The 25,721-nt window shown below is 49.9% G+C and overlaps 1 protein-coding gene across 1 annotated transcript in view; it reads right to left on the reverse strand.

The window, feature by feature from the left end:
* Positions 1-1,421: 1,421 nt before the first annotated feature.
* Positions 1,422-25,721, reverse strand: part of LOC135974449 (myb/SANT-like DNA-binding domain-containing protein 2) — a 103,585-nt gene continuing 79,285 nt past the window's right edge. Inside the window, exon 3 of the mRNA XM_065562607.1 lies at positions 1,422-2,052. Coding sequence (XP_065418679.1) covers positions 1,589-2,052 — 464 coding nt within the window. The 3' untranslated portion in view covers positions 1,422-1,588. The remainder of the gene's footprint in view (positions 2,053-25,721) is intronic.

Raw genomic sequence — 25,721 nt, forward strand, 5'->3', positions numbered from 1 at the left:
GCCCGCTCAGATCACCGCGGCAATTATGAGCACTATGAACACCACGCGCATTGTCCTGGAGTATATGCAGAGCCAGGACATGCCAAGGCGAAAACCGGACCAGCCGAGGAGGCGATTGCAGCGCGGCGAAGAGAGTGATGAGGAAATTGACATGGACATAGACCTCTCACATGGCACAGGCCCCAGCAATGTGGAAATCATGGTGTCACTGGGGCAGGTTCATGCTGTGGAACGCCGATTCTGGGCCCGGGAAACAAGCACAGACTGGTGGGACCGCATCGTGCTGCAGGTGTGGGACGATTCCCAGTGGCTGCGAAACTTTCGCATGCGTAAGGCCACTTTCATGGAACTTTATGACTTGCTTTCCCCTGCCCTGAAACGCCAGGATACCAAGATGAGAGCAGCCCTCACAGTTGAGAAGCGAGTGGCGATAGCCCTGTGGAAGCTTGCAACGCCAGACAGCAACCGGTCAGTCGGGAATCAATTTGGAGTGGGCAAATCTACGGTGGGGGCTGCTGTGATCCAATTTGCCAGGGCAATGAAAGACCTGCTGATATCAAGGGTAGTGACTCTGGGCAACGTGCAGGAAATAGTGGATGGTTTTGCTGAAATGGGATTCCCAAACTGGCGGGGCCATAGACTGAACCCATATCCCTATCTTGTCACCGGAGCACCAAGCCACCGACTACGTAAACCACAAGGGGTACTTTTCAATGCTGCTGCAAGCCCTGGTGGATCACAAGGGACGTTTCACCAACATCAACGTGGGATGGCCGGGAAAGGTACATGATGCTCGCGTCTTCAGGAACTCTGGTCTGTTTCGAAAGCTGGAGGAAGGGACTTTCTTCCCGGACCAGAAAGTAACCGTTGGGGATGTTGAAATGCCTATCGTGATCCTTGGGGACCCAGCCTACCCCTTAATGCCATGGCTCATGAAGCCGTACACAGGCAGCCTGGACAGGAGTCAGGACCTGTTCAACTACAGGCTGAGCAAGTGCCGAATGGTGGTGGAATGTGCATTTGGACGTTTAAAAGCGCGCTGGCGCAGCTTACCGACTCGCTCAGACCTCAGCGAAAAGAATATCCCCATTGTTATTGCTGCTTGCTGTGCGCTCCACAATATCTGTGAGAGTAAAGGGGAGACCTTTATGGTGGGGTGGGAGGTTGAGGCAACTCGCCTGGCCGCTGACTACGCGCAGCCAGACACCAGGGCGGTTAGAGGAGCACAGCAGGGCACGGTGCGCATCAGAGAAGCTTTGAAAACGAGTTTTGTGACTGGCCAGGCTACTGTGTGAAACTTCTGTTTGTTTCTCTTTGATGAACCCTCCAACCCCCCCCCCCCCGACCCGGTTCACTCTACTTCCCTGTAAACCAACCACCCCTCCCCTCCCCAATTCGAGCACCGCTTGCAGAGGCAATAAAGTCATTGTTTTTTCGCATTCATGCATTCTTTATTAGTTCCTCACAGAAGTAGGGGGATAATTGCCAAGGTAGCCTGGGATGGGTGGGGGAGGAGGGATGGAAAAGGACACACTGCATTTTAAAATTTTAAGTCTTATTGAAGGCCAGCCTTCTGATGCTTGGGCGATCATCTGGGGTGGAGTGACTGGGTGGACGGAGGCCCCCCCCACCATGTTCTTGGGCGTCTGGGTGAGGAAGCTATGGAACTTGGGGAGGAGGGCTGTTGGTTAAACAGGGGCTGTAGCGGCGGTCTCCGCTCCTGCTGCCTTTCCTGCAGCTCAACCATACGCTCAAGCATATCAGTTTGATGCTCCAGCAGACGGAGCATTGACTCTTGCTGTCTGTCTGCAAGCTGACGCCACCTATCGTCTTCAGCCCGCCACTTCCTCTTTTCATCCCGCCATTCAGCCCGCCACCTCTCCTCTCGTTCATATTGTGCTTTTCTCATGTCTGACATTGACTGCCTCCACGCATTCTGCTGTGCTCTATCAGCGTGGGAGGACATCTGCAGCTCCGTGAACATATCGTCCCGTGTCCTCCGTTTTCTCTTTCTAATGTTCACTAGCCTCTGCGAAGGAGAAACATTTGCAGCTGGTGGAGGAGAAGGGAGAGGTGGTTAAAAAAGACACATTTTAGAGAACAATGGGTACACTCTTTCATTACAAGGTCGCATTTTTCCTCTGCCTGCCGGTTTGGTATGAGAGATCACTCACGCAGTGCCCCAGGCAACATATTTCGGCTTGCAGGCAGCCATGGTAGGCCACAGTGTTTTGGCTTTTTTAACCTTCTTAACATGTGGGAAAGGTTTCAAACAGCAGCGCATTTCCCATATCAAGGATGAATTGGGTTGGCCATTTAAAATGGGTTTTCAATGCAAAAGGAGGGGCTGCGGTTTCCCGGTTAACATGCAGCACAAACCCAAGTAAACCACCACCCCCCCCACACACACACACACACGATTCTCTGGGATGATCACTTCACCCCTCCCCCCACCGCGTGGTTAACAGCGGGGAACATTTCTGTTCAGAAGAGCAGGAACGGGCACCTCTGAATGTCCCCTTAATAAAATCACCCCATTTCAACCAGGTGACCATGAATCATATCACTCTCCTGAGGATAACAAAGAGAGATAAGGAATGGATATTGTCTGCATGCCAGCAAACACCGGGACCATACGCTGCCATGCTTTGTTATGCAATGATTCCAGACTACGTGCTACTGGCCTGGAGTACATGAAGGAGAGCTTTCTGGAGATGTCCCTGGAGGATTTCCGCTCCATCCCCATACACGTTAACAGACTTTTCCAGTAGATGTACTGGCCGCGATTGCCAGGGCAAATTAATCATTAAACACACTTGCTTTTAAACCATGTGTAATGTTTACAAATATTTACAAAAGGTACACTCACCAGAGGTCTCCTGTGTGCCCTGAGTGAGTTTGGGGGTTACTGGTTCCAGGTCCAGGGTCACAAACATATCCTGGCTGTTGGGGAAACCTGTTTCTCCGGTTCCTTGCTGCTGTGAGCTACCTACAGTACCTCCATCCTCATCTTCCTCGTTCCCCGAACCGTCTTCCCTGTGTGTTTCTCCATTGACGGAGTCATAGCACACGGTTGGGGTAGTGGTGGCTGCACCCCCTAGAATGGCATGCAGCTCCGCGTAGAAGCGGCAAGTTTGCGGCTCTGCCCCAGACCTTCCGTTTGCTTCTCTGGCTTTGTGGTAAGCTTGCCGTAGCTCCTTAATTTTCACGCGGCACTGCTGTGTGTCCCTGTTATGGCCTCGGTCCTTCATGGCCTTGGAGACCTTTTCTAATACTTTGCCATTTCTTTTACTGCTACGGAGTTCAGCTAGCACTGAGTCATCTCCCCATATGGCGAGCAGATCCCATACCTCCCGTTCGGTCCATGCTGGAGCTCTTTTGCAATCCTGGGACTCCATCACGGTCACCTGTGCTCTCCACGCTGGGCAAACAGGAAATGAAATTCAAGTGTTCGTGGGTCTTTTCCTGTCTACCTGGTCAGTGCATCTGAGTTGAGAGTGCTGTCCAGAGCAGTCACAATGAAGCACTGTGGGATAGCTCCCGGAGGCCAATAACGTCGAATTCCGTCCACACTACCCCAATTCCGACCCGCAAAGGCCGATTTTAATCGCTAATCCCCTCGTCGAAGGTGGTGTAAAGAAACCGGTTTAAAGGGCCCTTTAAGTCGAAAGAAAGGGCTTCGTTGTGTGGACGTGTCCAGGCTTAATTTGATTTAATGCTGCTAAAGTCGACCTAAACCCGTAGTGTAGACCAGGCCTAAGGGGGTGAGACAGCAGAGCAGATCAACAGGTTCAACCTGGTTCAAATTACAAGGCTTCACAAAGGCAGTGAGGTACGCAGCAATATCCACCTTCCATCCCCTTAAACTGGGGCAACGAATTGGTATCTAGGCTCCCCATACTTGACCTGTGATGTTGCCCCACCTGGGCCGTGGGACGCCCTGCTGCACAGGGAATTGGGTATGGGGTCCCCTGCTGCACAGGGCATTGGGGGGTGGGACGTGCTGCTGCATGGGGCATTGGGCCCTGGGACGCCCTGCCGCACGGGGAATTGGGTTATGAGGATGCTCAGCTGCTGCTGCTTCCATCATCCTTGGAGTCTCTTGGAACTCTGCCTGGGTCTGGACCCTGGAGCTTGGCTTTATCATCCTGCTCCAGCCAGGCAATCTGCTGCAGCTCATTTACCTTCCCAACACTTAACCTCTCCCCCTGTCCAGCTCATCTCAGGGAGGTGGATGTATGTCATGGTCGCTGATTCCTGGGCCTAAAACTTGTTTTTACTGCTGCAAGTCACTTATTGCAAAATACGCCTGGTGCATTCAGTATCCCACCCTCTGCCACCCACTGTCATGGATCCACAGGTTCTGTGCTATGTCCTAGCTTCTAAACAGTCTCTTGAAGATACACCTTTAATGGGCCAGACCCCCCGACAGGGTTCCACTGTTCCTTAAGCGTGGTTCCCATGGCCTCAATGCCACCGAGACTGAGTCTTCAGGGGGTCCAGCCCTCCTGCTTCACTCTGTGAGCTCTGCCCAGCAAGTCCAGTTGAGATAGATTCCTGGTCAGAGACTTCTCCCCTCTTCAGGGATCAGTGCGCCTCAGCAAGTATTTGCAGTGACATCCGGCAGTCTTTTCCAAGAGCAGGGTTTATTAGTCAATGGGAATGCAGCATCAGGAAGTCCTCAGGTTAGCAGAGGTAAAGACACTGTCCATCCTGGCCCAGCCAGCTCTCCACCCAGCCAAGCTGTTGTGTAGGAACCACTTTGGCCCCCATGTCCAGTATTTTCCCCAGAAATTGAAATGGGGTGGGGGGGGGGGGAGAGAGAGGAAATTCACAGTTACAGGGGAATGAGGGATGAGACCATGAGGGCGAAGGTGGGCTTTATGGCACCATAGTAAAAACTGAAAAGTGTTTCACAACCATTTTATTAGATGTAACTCCTGTTTTAAAAGCATCACAGAAATTAGAGTTGGCTACTCAAGCCTTCTATGAAGCACTATATTTACATCCTTCCTGGTTTCCTGTTGTAATTTTGCACAACTCTGTTAATGAACTTCTCAAATGCAGTGCATTCATCTTCAGTGGCTTCTCATGTGTCTGGTATGTCCATTCCTTCAATTGATATGCTCATTAGTTCATTCACATGAGCAGGCAGAAGCTCACTGCTTTCAGAACACAAAATTCTATTCAATGAGGAAAAAGAACGCTGAGCTGTGACTGAGTAGCAAGAGATAAATTCCTACTTCTTTCATCCCAAGAAACATAGCACATAGATTGGGTTGAACCACTAGTGATGATAAAGAAGAAGATGCTGAAGTAAAATCTTCATTAATTTGTCGTATGACATTCCACTCTGTGTTCCAATTCTCTATTCTGTCCTGATCATATGGCAGCCCCATTGCTGGTAGTGCCTCACTCTACTCAACTGTCAGTGTTTTATAAGACAGGCATCTGTAAAAGCTACATAAAGGTTGAGTAGAACCCAGAAGTCTCTGTTGTAGATTTTTACAAATCAAATCTGTGTACTTTTCCAGCTGGTTTAACAAACATTTCTTGTCCTCTTCACTAAAGAGTCAATATAAGTGTCTTCATTAGTCAACTTCTGGACTGAAGTCTTTGCTTCTTCCAGTATGTTTTCAATGGATAGCTTTCTGATTGATCCAAATGTAGCTTCCATTGCTGGACAAAGATCTACTACTGTTGTAGCAGATGCCTGGATGGCATTGTGTAATAACCCAAGTGGTTTCAACAGTAAACTTACAAGAACGAGAATAGTGATTGTCTTCTCTGAATACAGTAGCAAAAGTAGTCCAACAGCCTCACTAATTAGATCCATCCCATCTGGGTAGATACTTTCCAAAGCCAGTAATAACAGTTGCAATAATTTTAAGACATCAGCCAAGGATCGCTCATGAGAAAGCCAGTTGGTATTCCCAGGTTGGACTAATTTGAACTTCAGTCCCAGAGCATGTTCTGTTTTTTTCCCCCAAGACATTCAGTCTTTTCTGGACTCTTGTTGGGAAAAAAAAAAAAAAAAGGGGTATAACAAGACAATTAAATTTATGGCTTTTTAATGTCTTTTGAAAATTCTGCAGCTCATACTAGAGCTAGTTGAGAGATCATTGAAGTGTAGGACTGGAAGAGACGTTGAGAGGTCATCTAGTCCAGTCCCCTGCACGCATGGCAGGACTAAGTATTATCTAGATGAGGGGTCGGCAACCTTTGGCACACGGCTCGCCCAGGGTAAGCACCCTGGCGGGCTGGGCCGGTTTGTTTACCTGCCGCGTCCACAGATTCAGCAGATCGCAGCTCCTACTGGCTGTGGTTCGCCGCTCCAGGCCAATGGAGGCTGCGGGAAGCAGCGGCCAGCACATCCCTCGGCCCACACCACTTCCCGCAGCCCCCATTGGCTGGAAGCGGCAAACCATGGCCAGTGGGAGCCGCGATTGGCCAAACCTGCCGACACGGCAGGTAAACGAACTGGCCTGGCCCGCCAGGGTGCTTACCCTGGCGAGCCACGTGCCAAAGGCTGCCGACCCCTGATCTAGACCATCCCTGACAGTTGTTTGTTTTACCTGCTCCTAAAAACCTCCAATGATTGAGATTCCACAACCTTCCTAGGCAATTTATTCCAGTGTTTAACCACCCTGACAGTTAGGAACTTTTTCCTGATGTCCAACCTAAACCTCCCTTGCTGCAGTTTGAGCCCATTGCTTCTTGTTCTATCCTTAGAGGCTAAGATGAACAAGTTTTCTCCCTCCTCCTTATGACATCCTTTTAGATACCTGAAAACTGCTATCATGTCCCCTCTCAGTCTTCTCTTTTCAAACTAAACAAACCCAATTCTTTCAGCCTTCCTTCATAGGTCATGTTCTCTAGACCTTTAATCATTCTTGTTGCTCTTCTCTGGACCCTCTCCAATTTCTCCACATCTTTCTTGAAATGCGATGCCCAGAACTGGACACAATACTCCAGTTGAGGCCTAACCAGTGCAGAATAGAGTGGAAGAATGACTTCTTGAGTCTTGCTCACAACACACCTGTTAATGCATCCCAGAATCATGTTTGCTTTTTTTGCAACAGCACCACACTATTGACTTGTGTTTAGCTTGTGGTCCACTATAACCCCTAGATCCCTTTCTGCTGTACTCCTTCCTAGATAGTCTCTTCCCATTCTGTATGTGTGAAACTGATTGTTCCTTCCTAAGTGGAGCACTTTGCATTTTTCTTTGTTAAACTTCATCCTGTTTACCTCAGACCATTTCTCCAATTTGTCCAGATCATTTTGAATTATGACCCTGTCCTCCAAAGCATTTGCAATCCCTCCCAGTTTGGTATCATCTGCAAACTTAATAAGTGTACTTTCTATGCCAATATCTAAGTCGTTGATGAAGATATTGAACAGAGCCGGTTCCAAAACAGACCCTTGCGGAACCCCACTTGTTATACCTTTCTAGCAGGATTGGGAACCATTAATAACTACTCTGAGTATGGTTATCCAGCCAGTTATGCACCCACCTTATAGTAGCCCCATCTAAGTTGTATTTGCCTAGTTAATTGATAAGATTATCATGTGAGACTATATCAAATGCCTTACTAAAGTCTAGGTATACCACATCCACCGCTTCTCCCTTATCCACAAGACTCATTATCCTATCAAAGAAAGCTATCAGATTGATTTGACATGATTTGTTCTTTACAAATCCATGCTGGCTATTCCCTATCACCTTACCACCTTCCAAGTGTTTGCAGATGATTTCCTTAATTACTTGCTTCATTATCTTCTCTGGCACAGAAATTAAACTAACTGGTCTGTAGTTTCCTGGGTTGTTTGTATTTCCCTTTTTATAGATGGGCATGATTTTTGCCCTTTTCCAGTCTTCTGGAATCTTTCCCGTCTCCCATGATTTTCCAAAGATAATAGCTAGAGGCTCAGATACCTCCTCTATTAGCTCCTTGAGTATTCTAGGATGCATTTCATCAGGCCCTGGTGACTTGCAGGCATCTAACTTTTCTAAGGGATTTTTAACTTGTTCTTATTTTATTTTATCTTCTAAACCTACCCCCTTCACTATGTTAGGCATTCCTTCAGACATCTCAATGAAGACTGAAACAAAGAAGTCATTAAGCATCTCTACCATTTCCAAGTTTCCTGTTACTCCCTCCTCACTGAGCAGTGGGCCTACCCTGTCCTTGGTCTTCCTCTTGCTTCTAATGTATTGATAAAAAGTCTTCTTGTTTCCCTTTATTCCTGTAGCTAGTTTGAGCTCATTTTGTGCCTTTGCCTTTCTAATCTTGCCCCTGCATTCCTGTGTTGTTTGCCTATATTCATCCTTTGTAATTTGTCCTGTTTCCATTTTTCATATGACTCCTTTTTATTTTTTAGATCGTGCAAGATCTCGTGGTTAAGCCAAGGTGGTCTTTTGCCACATTTTCCATCTTTCCTACCCAGCGGAATAGCTTGCTTTTGGGCCCTTAATAGTGTCCCTTTGAAAAACTGCTAACTCTCCTCAGTTGTTTTTCCCCTCAGTCTTGATTCCCATGGGACCTTACCTATCAGCTCTCTGAGCTTACCAAAATCTGCCTTCCTGAAATCCATTCTCTCCATTTTGCTGTATTCTCTTCTACCCTTCCTTAGAATTGTGAACTCTATGATTTCATGATCACTTTCACCCAAGCTGCCTTCCACTTCCAAATTCTCAACGAGTTCCTCCCTATTTGTTAAAATCAAGTCTAGAACAGCTTCCCCCCTAGTAGCTTTTTCAACCTTCTGAAATAGAAAGTTGTCTGCAATGCAGTCCAAGAATTTATTGGATAGTCTGTGCCCCGCTGTGTTATTTTCCCAACATATATCCAGATAGTTGAAGTCCCCCATCACCACCAAATCTTGGGCTTTGGATGATTTTGTTAGTTGTTTTAAAAAAAAAAAAAAGCCTCATCCACCTCTTCTACCTGGTTAGATGGCCTGTAGTAGACTCCTAGCATGACATCACCCTTGTTTTTTAACCCTTTTAGCCTAACCCAGAGATTCTCAACACTTCCATCTCCACCTCAGTCCAGGTGTGTACATTTTTAATATAAGGCAACACCTCCTCCCTTTTTCCCCTGTCTATCCTTCCTGAGCAAGCTGTACCCTTCCATACCAACATTCCAATCATGTGTATTATCCCACCAAGTTTTGGTGATGCCAACAATGTCATAGTTGTATTTATTAATTAGCACTTCCAGTTCTTCCTGCTTATTACCCGTACTTCTTGCATTTGTATATAGGCATCTAAGATACTGATTTGATCTTGGCTCCCAGTTTTGCCCTGACCCTCCTTTCTCTCTGCCATTATAGCCCATGCTCCCTCCTATTTCTGAGGCATCTCCCAGGTCTCCATGTTCTCCACTTATCTTTGCTCACCTGTCGCCGTTGAACCTAGTTTAAAGCCCTACTCACTAGGTTAGCCAGTCTGTGTCCAAATAGGATCTTTCCCCTCCTCGAAAGGTGAACTCCATCTCTGCCTAGCAGTCCTTCCTGGAATAGCATCCCATGGTTGAGGAAGCCAAAGCCCTCCTGGTGACACCCTCTTCACAGCCAGGCATTCACCTCCACGATGCACCTGTCTCTGGCCGGGCCCCTACTTTTGGCAGGAAGGATCGAAGAGAATACCACCTGTGCTCCAAACTCCTTCACCCGTACTCCCAGAGCCCTGTAGTCACACTTGATCCAGTCAGGGTCACACTTCACAGTGTAATTTGTGCCCACATGGATGAGTAGCATGGGGTAGTAGTCAGAGGGCTGGATAATCCTCGACAATGCCTCCGTAACGTCTCAGATACGGGCCCCTGGCAGGCAGCATACCTCCTGAGATGAAATGTCAGGGCGACAGATGGGCACCATAGTCCCCCTGAGAAGAGAGTCTCTGAGCACCACTACCCTACTTTTCCTATTCACAGTGGTGGCAGCAGACCTCCCAGCCTTAGGGGTACGAGGCTTCTCCTCCTCTGCTGTAGGGGGTGATTCCTTCTCTCCTATATCAAGAAGAGCATAATGTTTCCTATTACCATGGCGGGGGAGGGGGGTTTGGAGCAGGGGTGGAGCACTGCCTGCTGCCAGAAGTAACCAGCTGCCAGTGTCCACCCTGAGCCATCTCCTCCTCCACCAGTGGTGTGTCAGCACTCCTGTGTACTGGGATAGCTACCTCAGCTGTCTCCACATGGACACCGTCCAGGAATTGCTTGTGGATTCGGATGCTCCTCAACCTAGCCACCTCCTCCTGTAGCTCTCCCACCTGCTGCCTGAGAGATTCCACCAGCAGGCACCTTTCATATTGGATGGTCCCCCCAGTCTGGATATCAGGGTGGAGGGGATAAGGGCACAGGGCAATAGGAGAGGAAGGGGGAGGGGATAGGGATGGGGGAAGAAAAGGGGCTGTGGGATTGGGGCAAGGGACACTCAGGAGAGAAAGGTGGAAGGGATAGTGCAGAAAGGAAGCAGCACTGGGAGGCACCAGTGTGGTGGCATCACTGCAGCAGCCGGTGCTGGAGTGACTGCGGCTACCGCGCTCTGGTCACCGCAGTGGACAGCAGCAGCAGCTGGGGATCCTCCCATTAAGCCATCCCACCCAATGCTAGTGTAACCCACACACCTTCTGGGTGTGGTGTTCTGTCCCATGTAGTGGCACCAAGACCACTGAGAGAGAGATTAACGAGTCTGCTATAGCCTTAGCTAAGGGCCATGTGGCTTTTAGTTCATGCAATAGAGGCTCAGGCATTTAGCTCCAGGTATGATCCCGCCCACTGACAACTGGGGTCTGTTGCTGTTACACTAGCAGCCCAGGGATCACTCCAGCCAAGATGTTTTGACCTTGTGTGTCCCCAGCTTGTTGATCAGTATCAGCCCCCAGAAATGATGACAGAGGCTATGTTGAAACCGACACTGAACCAGCTGAGATCCAACCAGGCCATCAATGAGGACTATGAAGACATCATACGACCGGAGGCACCTGAACCCAAACTCCTTCCAGTGTGGTGAAAACCGGAGAGCCACCTTCACCCTCACCAATGCTGCCCCCATGAACCCCTGCTTCAATAGGATCCACTGGAGCAAGGTGGAGAGAACCCTCAAGACGCAGTTAACTGGGAACTGCAGCAATCTGGGAGGCACCCCTTTCCTGGTGACAGGAGCTGTTTCCAGTAACAATGTGAAAATCCCTATACAGGATGAGGACAAGGAATGGGACTGACTGGCCGTACAACTGTGTCTTGGTGCCCAGCCACCTCTGGATAGCGGTTTGCTGCAACCATCAAGACAAAACCCACAAATTCTCCTTCACCTTTCTAGGAGAGAACAAGGAGGAGTCCAAGCTTTCAAGCTTCTGTCTGTGGATCAGCTAAACAAAGTACTACCACGTCTGTACAACGCTCCTGGGCAAATCAAAATCTTTAAAGATGATGGTGGATCCAACAGTCAGAAAGAACAAGAGGTTTTATCAGCAATAAAGTCAGCCTTGTACAACACCTTCCAGATCTTGCTATCAGACTTACTCCCAGCTCCTCCCACCAGTGAAGATGAGTAAATTGGACAGGGAGACCACCCAGGTGATGAGAAGCACGAACTTGAATCAGAACAACATACAGGTGACAAGCATTGGGTTCTTGATGAGTTTTCTCAGCCTGGCAGACTGGCACGGCCAGTTTGAAGAGATGTACAAACAGGACAACCTGACCTGTGTGCTGGCTCCTACTTCTGCTGGAGTGGCAAAGGCTTCTGGGACTGGGACAGAGTCTGCACCCTCCAGGAGCAGAAACACCTACCAGACTCTGGTGTAACAGCCAAAGGGTGGAGGTGCGTTCGGCAGGCCTGTGGGTATCATGGGTACAACTATAGATGGTGTAACACATCTCACAGTGATGACTGGGATTACTGCTGTACAGAAAAGTGCACAATGAATCAAGAATGGGACTGTATTTTAAAGAATCCTTATTGAGGTTGCAGGAACAAACCATCCCGATGTGTAGAAAGAATAGTAAATATGGCAGGCGACCAGCTTGGCTAAACAGTGAAATCCTTGCTGATCTTAAACGCAAAAAAAGAGGCTTATAAGAAGTGGAAGATTGGACAAATGACCAGGGAGGAGTATAAAAATATTGCTCAGGCGTGCAGGAGTGAAATCAGGAAGGCCAAATCACACTTGGAGTTGCAGTTAGCAAGAGATGTTAAGAGTAACAAGAAGGGTTTCTTCAGGTATGTTAGCAACAAGAAGAAAATCAAGGAAAGTGTGGGCCCCTTACTGAATGAGGGAGGCAACCTAGTGACCGAGGATGTGGAAAAAGCTAATGTACTCAATGCTTTTTTTGCCTCTGTCTTCACGCACAAGGTCAGCTCCCAGATTGCTGCACTGGGCAGTACAGCATGGGGAGAAGGTGACCAGCCCTCTGTGGAGAAAGAAGTGGTTCGGGACTATTTAGAAAAACTGGACGTGCACAAGTCCATGGGGCCAGATGCGCTGCATCCGAGGGTGCTAAAGGAGTTGGCGGGTGAGATTGCAGAGCCATTAGCCATTATTTTTGAAAACTCATGGCGATCGGGGGAGGTCCCAGATGACTGGAAAAAGGCTAATGTAGTGCCCATCTTTAAAAAAGGGAAGAAGGAGGATCCGGGGAACTACAGGCCAGTCAGCCTCACCTCAGTCCCTGGAAAAGTTATGGAGCAGGTCCTCAAGGAATCAATTATGAAACATTTAGAGGAAAGGAAAGTGATCAGGAACAGTCAGCATGGATTCACGAAGGGGAAGTCGTGCCTGACTAACCTAATTGCCTTCTATGATGAGATAACTGGCTCTGTGGATGAGGGGAAAGCAGTGGATGTGTTATTTCTTGACTTTAGCAAAGCTTTTGATACTGTCTCCCACAGTATTCTTGCCACCAAGTTAAAGAAGTATGGGCTGGATGAATGGACTGTAAGGTGGATAGAAAGCTGGCTAGATCGTCGGGCTCAACGGGTAGTGATCAATGGCTCCATGTCTAGTTGGCAGCCGGTTTCAAGTGGAGTGCCCCAAGGGTCGGTCTTGTTTAATATCTTTATTAATGATCTGGAGGATGGTGTGGACTGCACTCTCAGCAAGTTTGCAGAGGACACTAAACTAGGAGGCGTGGTAGATACACTAGAGGGTAGGGATCGGATACAGAGGGACCTAGACAAATTAGAGGATTGGGCAGAAAAAACCTGATGAGGTTCAACAAGGACAAGTGCAGAGTCCTGCACTTAGGACGGAAGAATCCCATGCACTGCTACAGACTAGGGACCGAATGGCTAGGTAGCAGTTCTGCTGAAAAGGACCTAGGGGTCACAGTGGACGAGAAGCTGGATATGAGTCAACAGTGTGCTCTTGTTGCCAAGAAGGCTAACGGCATTTTGGGCTGTATAAGTAGGGGCATTGCCAGCAGATCGAGGAACGTGATCGTTCCCCTTTATTCGACATTGGTGAGGCCTCATCTGGAATACTGTGTCCAGTTTTGGGCCTCACACTACAAGAAGGATGTGGAAAAATTGGAAAGAGTCCAGCGGAGGGCAACAAAAATGATTAGGGGTCTGGAGCATATGACTTATGAGGAGAGGCTGAGAGAACTGGGATTGTTTAGTCTCCAGAAGAGAAGAATGAGGGGGGATTTGATAGCAGCCTTCAACTACCTGAAGGGGGGTTCCAAAGAGGATGGAGCTCGGCTGTTCTCAGTGGTGGCAGATGACAGAACAAGGAGCAATGGTCTCAAGTTGCGGTGGGGGAGGTCCAGGTTGGATATCAGGAAAAACTATTTCACTAGGAGGGTGGTGAAACACTGGAATGCGTTACCTAGGGAGGTGGTGGAGTCTCCTTCCTTGGAGGTTTTTAAGGCCCGGCTTGACAAAGCCCTGGCTGGGATGATTTAGCTGGGAATTGGTCCTGCTTTGAGCAGGGGGTTGGACTAGATGACCTCTTGAGGTCCCTTCCAACTCTGATATTCTATGATTCTAAGAGTCTGATATGACCGCTCACGAGGAGATGGTTACTCCACGAAATGCTCACCCTAGTACTCCACTATAACAGTCTCTGGGAAGGCTTGCCGGCTGACCATCCATGTGGCCTTTATGAGAAAAGTTGCTTCTGGTGCTATACAGATTACCAACAGAACTGGGAGTACTGCTGCTCCCCACAGCATACTGTGGGGACCATGGCTATAGCTACCACTAGTGTTACATCCAGGATCCAGAGAAGTCCTGGCAGTACTGCACCCCATGACATGCCCGCTGGGGAGGGAGGGGGCAAGTGGGTGCTTGTCTGGTTCTGTCACACCAAAGCATAGAAGAAATTAATCAACTACCTTCATCCATTAGTGCTATACTGCTATAGCTGCAGCAACTCTGCCCATTTCTTCCATCTGGCTCTTTAGATCTTAAAATATCATTAAAAAAAAAATCATAAAATCTCCCTCCCACCCAGAATTTTAGACAGCACCTTAGAGCCATTTCCACAGGAGTCTCTCTTCCACCAGGTGCCCTGGGTTCAAAGGTCTCCATTTAACAGGATTGGACTCCAAAAATACAGACTTTGGATGCCCAAATTTAGATGCTTTAAAGAAGGCTGGTTTGCAGAAAATACTGAGCACCTGGACTCTAAAACCACGCCCCTGAAGGGGAACATTTTTAAACATACCTAGGGAGTTTAGGAGCACAAGTCTCATTGGAAGTCACTGGAAGTGGTACTCCTAAATCTCCTAGGTGGTTTGAAATTTATCCCCTTAAAGTTTCTCATGATGTGCACCCAAAAAATAGGCATCTAAGCATTTGTAATTAGAATTGGGCGGGGGTGGGGGAAAGACAGCCAAGTCAAAGATGGCAACATTTAGATGTTTTTTTAAAAGTCCTTTTTCAAATAAATTTTCCACAGATTTTTTTTTAAATCAAAATTGGCTCAAATTTTAAGCAGTGAGGGGATTAGCCACAATTTACCTGGGAATGTGATGGATTTTCTGTCATGTGAAGCCTTTAAATCAAGCTAGGATGTGGTTGTAAAAGATCTGTTCTCATTAAACAACACGGTATTGGCCTCAGTGCAGGAATCACTAGGTGAGGTTCTCAGGCTTGCGTGGTACAGAAGCTCAGACATGATGGTCAGAATGGTCCCTTCTGGCCCATTAATATATATTAATCTAATCTGCCTTTACCAAGATACTCTTGCAGTAATTGGGGCCTGCAGATCTACCCTGTCAGATCAAGTGCTGGGACATGGGAGAAAGTTCAGAAAATGTTCCAATAACCTGTAACAGTGGCTATTAATAGGAGGGTTATGAGAAGGGATCAGCAAAACAGGATTTGTCCAAACAAAAATGCAACCCAGCACTATATTATGGTCATGAATGATAAGCCAAGGGAGGACAGACTCAGAAATCAGAAATCAGGATAATTGGTTAATGAACTAATGAGGGGATGGTCTATTCCCCCTCCCTCCCTCTTTTTAGAGCTTACAAAAGAGACTTTGGGGGCAGAAAGGGTGGAATTAACTCCTGGGGGAAAGGCCAGCAGCCTCTGCTTTGCTACAGAAACACTGTCCCTCATTGGTGAGCCTGGATCATCTGGTGAGGACACCTGGCCATCACTGATGGATCAGCAAGCACACTGCCTGGTACATGTGAGCTTCTGCTCTGTCTTCCCTTCTCTTTCCCACCTCCACACTTCCTTCTCTCCTATCTCTCTCTCAGCTTTTCTCCGATCCTGCAGCCAACTGCATGACGTGGCACCAGCACGACAGGAGGAGATGGCCCATCTGGCTCTGCCTAGCCTGAGAAGGACCAGTGAAAGAGAGGGGCCTAGCCAGACCAGCCAGGTGATGTCCTGGACCATGGAAGCAAGCCCGGGTCCAGAGCAACAGCTATGGTGGCCGACCTGCCAGCCCAGAGCCAAAGCCTACATCAGTGACTGACCAGCCACCTGGTGACCTGAGAGCATCAACCAAAGCTGTATTTCCCCCACTTATACTGTGCTGTCTCCTCTCCCCCTTTGTGTGTCTGTCTGTCTTGTCAGGAGCAGGAAAGGTAACCATCTTTCACAGCAATCAGCTCAGAACGCCACCATAGAACTAGTCCTTTCATCCCCAGTACCAAGGATCACTTGACAGGACAAGACTAACCAATATTCTCTCTCTGAAGGGGACTTGCATAAGGGTTTAATTAAGTTTCTCTTCCATAACTGCTCAGTTTCAGTCCCAGAATAATTTATGCTTTGTTTTCAATCTTTTTCTTATGTGTAGCCTAATCAATTATTAAACCGTGGCATTAATTTTCTAGTGTGTTTGTCGTAGCCTTGAGCAGGCCGAGGTCTCTGTACTCATTGTGTGTCACTGCTGTTCAGCGACAGGGCCACGTTAGCACCTTTGACTCTCTGGGCCCATTTATGCCATTGAAATGATCACAACATGCCCCGAACATTCTGTCCTGGGTTCCCCTCTGCTCTGTCCACTGGGAATCCAGAGACTCCCTTTTAAGTCCTTTGAGGATCATAGAATATCAGGGTTGGAAGGGACCTCAGGAGGTCATCTAGTCCAACCCCCTGCTCAAAGCAGGGCCAATCCCCAGCTAAATCATCCCAGTCAGGGCTTTGTCAAGCCTGACCTTAAAAACCTCTAAGGAAGGAGATTCCACCACCTCCCTATAGTTCCAGTGTTTCACCACCCTCCTAGGCCTGGTCTACACTGCGAGTTTAGGTCGACTTTAGCAGCGTTAAATTGAATTAAGCCTGGACAAGTTCACACGACGAAGCTCTTTCTTTAGAATTAAGGGGCCCTTTAAACCAGTTTCTTTACTCCACCTCCGACGAGGGGATTAGCAATAAAATCGGCCTTAGCGGGTCGGAATTGGGGTAGTGTGGACGGAATTCGACGTTATTGGCCTCCGGGAGCTATCCCACAGTGCTTCATTGTGACCGCACTGGACAGCACTCTCAACTCAGATGCACTGACCAGGTAGACAGGAAAAGCCCCGCGAAAATTTGAATTTCATTTTCTGTGTGCCCAGCGTGGAGAGCACAGGTGACCACGCAGAGCTCATCAGCACAGGTAACCGTGATGGAGTTCCAGGATCGCAAAAGAGCTCCAGCATGGACCGAACGGGAGGTACGGGATCTGCTCGCCATATGGGGAGACGAATCAGTGCTAGCTGAACTCCGTAGCAGTAAAAGAAATGGCAAAATATTAGAAAAAGTCTCAAAGGCCATGAAGGACAGAGGCCATAACAGGAACGCACAGCAGTGCCGCGTGAAAATTAAGGAGCTAAGGCAAGCCTACCACAAAGCCAGAGAGGCAAACTGAAGGTCTGGGGCAGAGCCGCAAACATGCCGCTTCTATACGGAGCTGCATGCCATGCTAGGGGGTGCAGCCACCACTACCCCAACCGTGTGCTATGACTCCTTCACTGGAGAAACACACAGGGAAGAGGGTTCGGGGTACGAGGAGGAGGAGGATGAAGATAATGTGGATAGCTCACAGCAGCAAGGAAGCTGAGAAACCAGTTTCCCCAACAGCCAGGCTATGTTTAGCACCCAGGACCTGGAGCCAATAACCCCCGAACTCACCAAAGGCGTGCTCCCAGACCCTGAGGGCACACCGGGGACCTCTGGTGAGTGTACCTTTGTAAATATCACACATGGTTTAAAAGCAAGTGTGTTTAATGATTAATTTGCCCTGGCAATCGCAGCCAGTACAGCTACTGGAAAAGTCTGTTAACGTGTATGGGGATGGAGCGGAAATCCTCCAGGGACATCTCCAGAAAGTTCTCCTTCATGTACTCCCAAAGCCTTTGCAAACGGTTTCTGGGGAGGGCTGCCTTATCCGTCTGCCATGGTAGGACACTTTACCACACCAGGCCAGTAGCACGTAGTCTGGAATCATTGCATAACAAAGCATGGCAGCATATGGTCCTGGTGTTTGCTGGCATGCAGACAACATCCATTCCTTATAGCTCTTTGTTATCCTCGGGAGAGTGATATTCATGGTCACCTGGTTGAAATGGGGTGATTTTATTAAGGGCACATTCAGAGGTACCTGTTCCTGCTCGGCTGAACAGAAATGTTCCCCGCTGTTACCCACGCGGTGTGGGGGAGGGGTGAAGTGATCATCCCAGAGAATTGGGTGTTGGGGGGGAGGGGAGGAGAGGGGGATTAGTTGGGTTTGTGCTGCATGTTAACCCAGGAACCGCAGACCCTCCTTTTACATTTCAAAACACATTTTAAATGGCCAACCCAATGGGTGCTTGGTATGGGAAATGAGGGCACTACAGTTTGAAACCATTCCCACATGTTAAGAAGGTGAAAAAAGCCAAAAGACTGTGGCTTACCATGGCTGCCTGCAAGCTGAAATCTGTTGCCTTGCACTGCGTGAGTGATCTCTCATACCAAACCGGCAGGCCCTCAATATAAGAGGAAAAAAAGAGACCTTGTAATGAAAGCACACGTGCTGTGTAATGTGAACAGCAAAATTTAACATGAAAGCGTGTACCCATTGTTCTCTAAAATGTGTCTTTTTTAACCACCTCTCCCTTCTCCTCCACCAGCTGCAAATGTTTCTCCTTCACAGAGGCTAGTGAAGATTAGAAGGAGAAAACAGCGGACTCGGGATGACATGTTCACGGAGCTCCAGATGTCCTCCCACGCTGAAAGAGCACAGCAGAATGCGTGGAGGCAGTCAGTGTCAGACTACAGAAAAGCACAATATGAAAGAGAGGAGAGGTGGCGGGCTGAATCGCGGGATGAACAGAGCAAGTGGCGGGCTGAAGATGATAGGTGGCATCAGCTTTCAGACAGAAGGTAAGAGTCGATGCTCCGGCTGCTGGAGCATCAAACTGATATGCTCCAGCGTATGGTTGAGCTGCAGGAAAGGCAGCAGGAGCAGAGACCGCCACTACAGCCCCTGTGTAACCAACAGCCCCCCTCCCCAAGTCCCATTGCCTCCTCACCCAGACGCCCAAGAACATGGTGGGGGGGCCCTCTGGCCACCCAGTCACTCCACCCCAGATGATTGCCCGAGCATCAGAAGGCTGGCCTTCAATAAAAGTTTTAAACTACAGTGTGTCCTTTTCCTTCCCTCCTCCCCCACTCATCCCGGGCTACCTTGGCAATTATCCCCCTTGTTGTGTGATGAATTAATAAAGAATGCATGAATGTGAAGTAACAATGACTGTATTGCCTCTGCAAGCGGTGCTCGAAGGGGGAGGGGAGGGTGGGGTTTTTGGTTTACAGGGAAGTAGAGTGAACCGGGTCGGGGGGTGGGGCGGAGGGTTCATCAACAAACAAAACAAAACAAAACAAAAAAAAAAGTTTCACACCGTAGCCTGGCCAGTCACAAAACTAGTTTTCAAAGCTTCTCTGATGCGCACCGCGCCCCGCTGTACTCTTCTAACCGCCCTGGTGTCTGGCTGCATGTAATCAGCGGCCAGGTGATGTGCCTCAACCTCCCACCCCGCCATAAGTGTCTCCCCCTTACTCTCACAGATATTGTGGAGTGCACAGCAAGCAGCAATAACAATGGGGATATTCTTTTTGCTGAGGTCTGAGCGAGTCAGTAAGCTGCGCCAGCGTGCTTTTAAATGTCCAAATGCACATTCCACCACCATTCGGCACTTGCTCAGCCTGCAGTTGAACAGGTCCTGACTCCTGTCCAGGCTGCCTGTGTACGGCTTCATGAGCCATGGCATTAAGGGGTAGGCTGGGTCCCCAAGGATCACGATAGGCATTTCAACATCCCCAACGGTTACTTTCTGGTCCGGGAAGAAAGTCCCTTCCTCCAGCTTTCGAAACAGATCAGAGTTCCTGAAGACGCGAGCATCATGTACCTTTCCCGGCCATCCCAAGTTGATGTTGGTTAAACGTCCCTTGTGATCCACCAGGGCTTGCAGCAGCATTCGAAAGTACCCCCTTGCGGTTTATATAGTCGGTGGCTTGCAGCTCTGGTGCCAAGATAGGGATATGGGTTCCGTCTATCGCCCCACCACAGTTTGGGAATCCCATTGCAGCAAAGCCATCCACTATGGCCTGCACGTTGCCCAGAGTCACTACCCTTGATATCAGCAGGTCTTTCATTGCCCTGGCAACTTGGATCACAGCAGCCCCCACAGTAGATTTGCCCACTCCAAATTGATTCCCGACTGACCGGTAGCTGTCTGGTGTTGCAAGCTTCCACAGGGCTATCGCCACTCACTTCTCAACCGTGAGGGCTGCTCTCATCCTGGGTATTCTGTCGCTTCAGGGCAGGGGAAAGCAAGTCACAAAGTTCCATGAAAGTGTCCTTATGCATGCGAAAGTTTCACAGCCACTGGGAATCATCCCAAACCTGCAGCACGATGCGGTCCCACCAGTCTGTGCTTGTTTCCCGGGCCCAGAATCAGCGTTCCACGGCATGAACCTGCCCCAGTAACACCATGATTTGCACATTGCTGGGGCCTGTACTTTGTGAGAGGTCTATGTCCATATCAATTTCCTCATCATTCTTGTCGCCGCGCTGCAATCGCCTCCTCGGCTGGTCCTGGTTTTGCTTTGGCATGTCCTGGCTCTGCATATACTCCAGGACAATGCGCGTGGTGTTCATAGTGCTCATAATTGCCATGGTGATCTGAGTGGGCTCCATGATCCCAGTGCTATGGCGTCTGGTCTGAAAAAAGGCGCGAAACTAGTATCTGACGGACGGAGGGAGGGGTGAGTGACAACATGGCATACAGGTACAGGGAATTAAAATCAACCACAGTGGCTGTGCATCAGGGAGAAACAAACAACTGTCACACAGAATGCCTCCCCGCCCCCAAAGATTAAACTCAAAACCCTGGGTTTAGCAGGCCGTTGATTTCACGGAGGGAGGAGGAAGCAAATGAATACAGAACAAGTCTATTTTTTACACCTTAAGCTGGCAGAGGACGGTGCAGCATGACTGATAGCCCTTGGCATCTTCTGGGTGCTTGGCAGAAAATAGCATACTACGACTGATAGCCATCATCGTCGAGACTGCCCAGGTGCCCATGATTGACAGCCACTGCAGTACAATGACGACGGATACCAGTCGTAATATACCATCTTCTACCAAAAGGCAAGGGGCTGCTATTGTGTGCAATGCAGCCCCATGTCTGCCAGCCCCACGTCTGACAGCACCCAGATTGCCAATGAAGGCTACCAGTCATACTGCACTGTCTACTGCAAAAAGGCAATTAGCTGCTGCTGTGTAGCAATGCAGTACCACGTCTGCTGGCACCCAGAGGACATATGGTGACGGTGAGCTGAGCTGAGCAGGCTCCATGCTTGGCGTGGTATGTTGTCTGCACAGGTAACCCAGGTCAAAAGGCGCGAATCCATTGTCTGCCATTGCTCTGACGGAGGGGGAGGTGCCTGACGACATGTACCCAGAACCCCCCCGCGATACTGTTTTGCATCATTCAGGCATTGGGATCTCAACCCAGAATTCCACTGGGCGGCGGAGACTGCGGGAACTGTGGGATAGCTACCCATAGTTCAACACTCCGGAAGTCGACGCTAGCCTCGGTACTGTGGACGCGGTCCACCGACTTAATGCACTTAGAGCATTTTATGTGGGGACACACACAATCGACTGTATAAAACCAATATCTATAAAACCGGCTTCTATAAATTCGACTTAATTTCGTAGTGTAGACATACCCTCAGTGAAAAAGTTTTTCCTAATATCCAACCTAAACCTCCCCCACTGCAACTTGAGACCATTACTCCTTGTTCTGTCATCTGGTACCACTGAGAACAGTCTAGATCCATCCTCTTTGAAACCCCCTTTCAGGTAGTTGAAAACAGCTATCAAATCCCCCCTCATTCTTCTCTTCTGTAGACTAAACAATCCCAGTTCCCTCAGCCTCTCCTCATAAGTCATGTGCTCCAGCCCCCTAATCATTTTTGTTGCCCTATGGTGGACTCTTTCCAAGTTTTCCACATCCTTCTTGTAGTGTGGGGACCAAAACTGGACACAGTACTCTAGATGAGGCCTCACCAATGTTGAATAGAGGGGAATGATCACATCCCTTGAACTGCTGGCAATGCCCCTACTTATACAGCCCAAAATGCCGTTAGCCTTCTTGGCAAGAAGGGCACACTGGTGACTCATATCCAGCTTCTTGTCCACTGTAACCCCTAGGTCCTTTTCTGCAGAACTGCTGCCTAGCCCACTCGGTCCCTAGTCTGTAGCAGTGCATGGGATTCTTCCATCCTAAGTGAAGGACTCTGCACTTGTCCTTGTTGAACCTCATCAGATTTCTTTTGGCCCAATCCTCTAATTTGTCTAGGTCCCTCTGTATCCTATCCCTGCCCTCCAGCATATCTACCACTCCTCCCAGTTTAGGGTCATCTGCAAACTTGCTGAGAGTGCAGTCCACACCATCCTCCAGACCATTAATGAAGATATTGAACAAAATTATCTTTTGTTTTAGCTTGTGAATTTTCCCAAAGTAAGAGGGAGGTTTATTCCTGTTTTTGTAACTTTTAACTTGAGCCTAGAGGGGAATCCTGTGTTTTAAATCTTTTTATTATCCTGTAAAATTACCTTCCATCCTGATTTTACAGAGGTGCTTCTTTTACTTTTTTCTTTATAATAAAGTTCTTCTTTTAAGAACCTGATTGGTTTTTAGTGTCCTAAAAACCCAAGGGTTTGGTCTGTGCTCACTTTGTTAACCTATTGGTTGGTATATTATTCTCAAGCCTCCCCAGGAAAGGGGGTGTAGGGCTTGGGAGGGGATATTTTGGTGAAATAGGACTCCAAGTGGTCTTTTCCCTGAATCTTGTCTAAATCACAGCAATACCATCCAAGGATAAGGAAGAATTTGTGCCTTGGGGAAGTTTTTAACTTAAGCTGGTAGAAATAAGCTTAGGGGGGGGGTCTTTCATACAGGTCCCCACATCTGTACCCCAGAGTTCAGAGTGGGGAGGGAACCCTGACACAGGAAAATCTCAGCTTTCATTTTTTCAGGAAAAATAAGGCCTGGCATAAACCTAGTTCTTGCCCTGGGGAACTATGTCATTCAGGGGGTGATTTTATAGTGTGGGACAAAGTTCCTCCTCTATCTTGGTAGGTCCTGCGCTGATTGGCAGATTTTCTTGCCTCAGAGATTCACCATGTGGGATGGAGAACAGCCCAGAGACCTTCCCCTCTGGAAGAACCCACAGTCCAGGTCAATTGGGAGGTTTGGGGGGAACCCAGGCCTGCCCTCTACTCCAGGTTCCAGCCCAGGGCGCTGTGGACAGCAGCTGTCTATAGTACCTCCTGTAACAGCTGCATGACAGCTACAACTCCCTGGGCTACTTCCCCATGGCCTCCTCCAACCACCTTCCTTATTCTCACCACAGGACCTTCCTCCTGGTGTCTGATAACGCTTGTGCTCCTCAGTCCTCCAGCAGCACACTCTCAGGTCCTTGCACCTCTTGCTCCCAGCTCCTCACACTCACACCACAAACTGAAGTGAGCTCCTTTTAAAACCCAGGTGCTCTGATTAGCCTGCCTTAATTGATTCTAGCAGCTTCTTCTTAATTGGCTCCAGGTGTCCTAATTAGCCTGCCTGTCTTCACTGGTTCTAGCAGGTTCCTAATTACTCTAGTGCAGCCCCTTCTCTGGTCACTTAGGAAACAGAAATCCTGTCTGACCTGGGAATCATAGATCACTCTCCTGTAGCCCTCTGCCCTGGAGGGAGGGAGAAGGCTGCTCCTCCTCCTCCTTCTTCTCTGCTACCTGCTTGCTGGCTGGCTGCTAGACCCACCCACACCCTTGGGTGCTACTGCTCCAGCTACAGCCCCTTGGGGGGGGGGCTGCTGGCTCACTCCCCAGAGGAGGGGAGGGAGAGACCCCAACCATTGCTCCTGCTGCTGAGGATGCCACCACCATCTCCACCTAAGAAGGGTCCTTCCTGCTGGCCACCAGACTGCTGCCTGGAGCTGCTGCATTTGCTGCTGGGGAGCTGTTGGAACCCTGAGGAGAAGAAGAGGACCATCTGCCAGTGGGGGAGCGCGTAGGAATTCTACAGACCACCGTGGAGGGGGCCCTCCCGGACTGAGTAACTTTTGAACTGTGCTCTTGTGGTGGGGATCTAGACTGTGTTTGTGGAGACACAGAGGGTGTGACGTGGAGCCTGCCCCCTGATCCATCTGTGTCCCCCCCCCCCCCCCGTCCCCACCACCATCGTTGCCCCCTCCACCACCCCCACTGGCTATTCACCATCTGCCTTGGGCTCCTGCCTCTGGGACTCAGCTGCTCCCCAAGGCTTGCCACACCCTGTTGCCACCATTGGGCCTGACGCAGCCAGCTTGCAAGGACTTTCTTTTTTGTTGCAAGCGCACGTGGGTGCACGTACCCCCCCCCTTTTGACTGACTCCCTCCCCCCTGCAACAAGCCCCTAGCTTTACCCCTGCTGCCTACCCATTTGCCCCTTGCTGCTTTTTGCCCCTCCCCCTTGCCCCAGCCCCTCGCTAGCTCCAGTTTGTTTGCCTGCCCCGCCCTTTCCCTCTGCAGCCTTTGTTTGACCCGCCCCAGCCTCCGAAGCTAGCCCCGTGGTTCCTCTGCCCCTTTTCCCGCCTGGTTGTTCCCTTCCCCCTGCGGTCCCCTTGCCCTGATTAGCGCCTCCCCTCGTACGCCCATGTCCCCTCCTATGCGCTTGTGCCCCTCCCCGTTTTAGTTTTGATTCTGTCTCACTGCACCCCCCAATGCTGTTATCTCCTCCCTTTCTTGGTGCAAAGTGAGGAGCCGGAAACCTTCCCTGAGTCGGTGACTGACCCCTAGCCCTTGATAGCCCCCCATCCACCCCCGCTTTTTTTGGCGCCCTCCTCCCCTGCCTACAGCCTAGTGGGGAGGAGTGGTCGACCTGCTTCCCCCTTCCCTACCCCCCTCCAGTGTTTGCTCTCCCCCTTTCCTCATTATGGCAGGGGACGAGGAGAGTGAGACCCCTCGGGCAGACCCTGCTGCCCCTCCTCCACCCGCCCCACCATCATCCCCCCTAGCCTTTACCTCAACCGCCGCTGCCGAGCCACTTGCTACCACCCCTGCTGCAGTGCCGGCAGCGGTGGGTAATGAGGTGACCTCCGCTGCTGCCACGTCCCTCGCCCCCTCTGACTTTGGGGGAGTCCCCCCAGCCGGCAGGAAGGGCCAGGGCACAAAGAAGGGTAAAGGCCCCGCTAAAAAAGCCAGGCCCTCCATGGCAGGGGGTGCCCCCCACTGCCACGGCCCCGCAACAAGCCACGGCGTCCCACCCTGCTGTTCCCTCCACCAGCTCTATGGGTGTCCCACCCCCAGCTCCCAGGGCATACGCCCAGGTGGCGGCGGCACCCCCGCCTGCCGCTACGTCATCTCCCCCATCCACCGCCTCTGCTACCATCTATAGCGGCCGGGGCACCTTCCCCACCTTGACCAGGAAGCACGGCGTCCGTTGCCTACTGGTACCCGCCTCGCCCCACGTGGAGACCTACGTGCGGGCGTTGGCGAGGGTGGTGGGGCCCACGGCCATTGTGGCGGCCTCCAAGATGTACGGCAAGGTAGTCTTCTTCCTAGCATCGGAGGCCGCCGCCCAGGAGGCAGTGGAGAAGGGCCTGGCGGTGGGGGGCGTGTATGTCCCCCTAGAGCCGCTAGAACACCTGGGCGCCCGACTGGTCCTGACTTCTGTCCCTCCCTTCCTTCCAAATGCCGCCCTGTTACCCGCCCTCTCTACCCTGGGGAGGCCGAT

Source organism: Chrysemys picta, chromosome 12 (genome assembly GCF_011386835.1).
Source record: "Chrysemys picta bellii isolate R12L10 chromosome 12, ASM1138683v2, whole genome shotgun sequence".
Taxonomy (NCBI): Eukaryota; Metazoa; Chordata; order Testudines; family Emydidae; genus Chrysemys; species Chrysemys picta.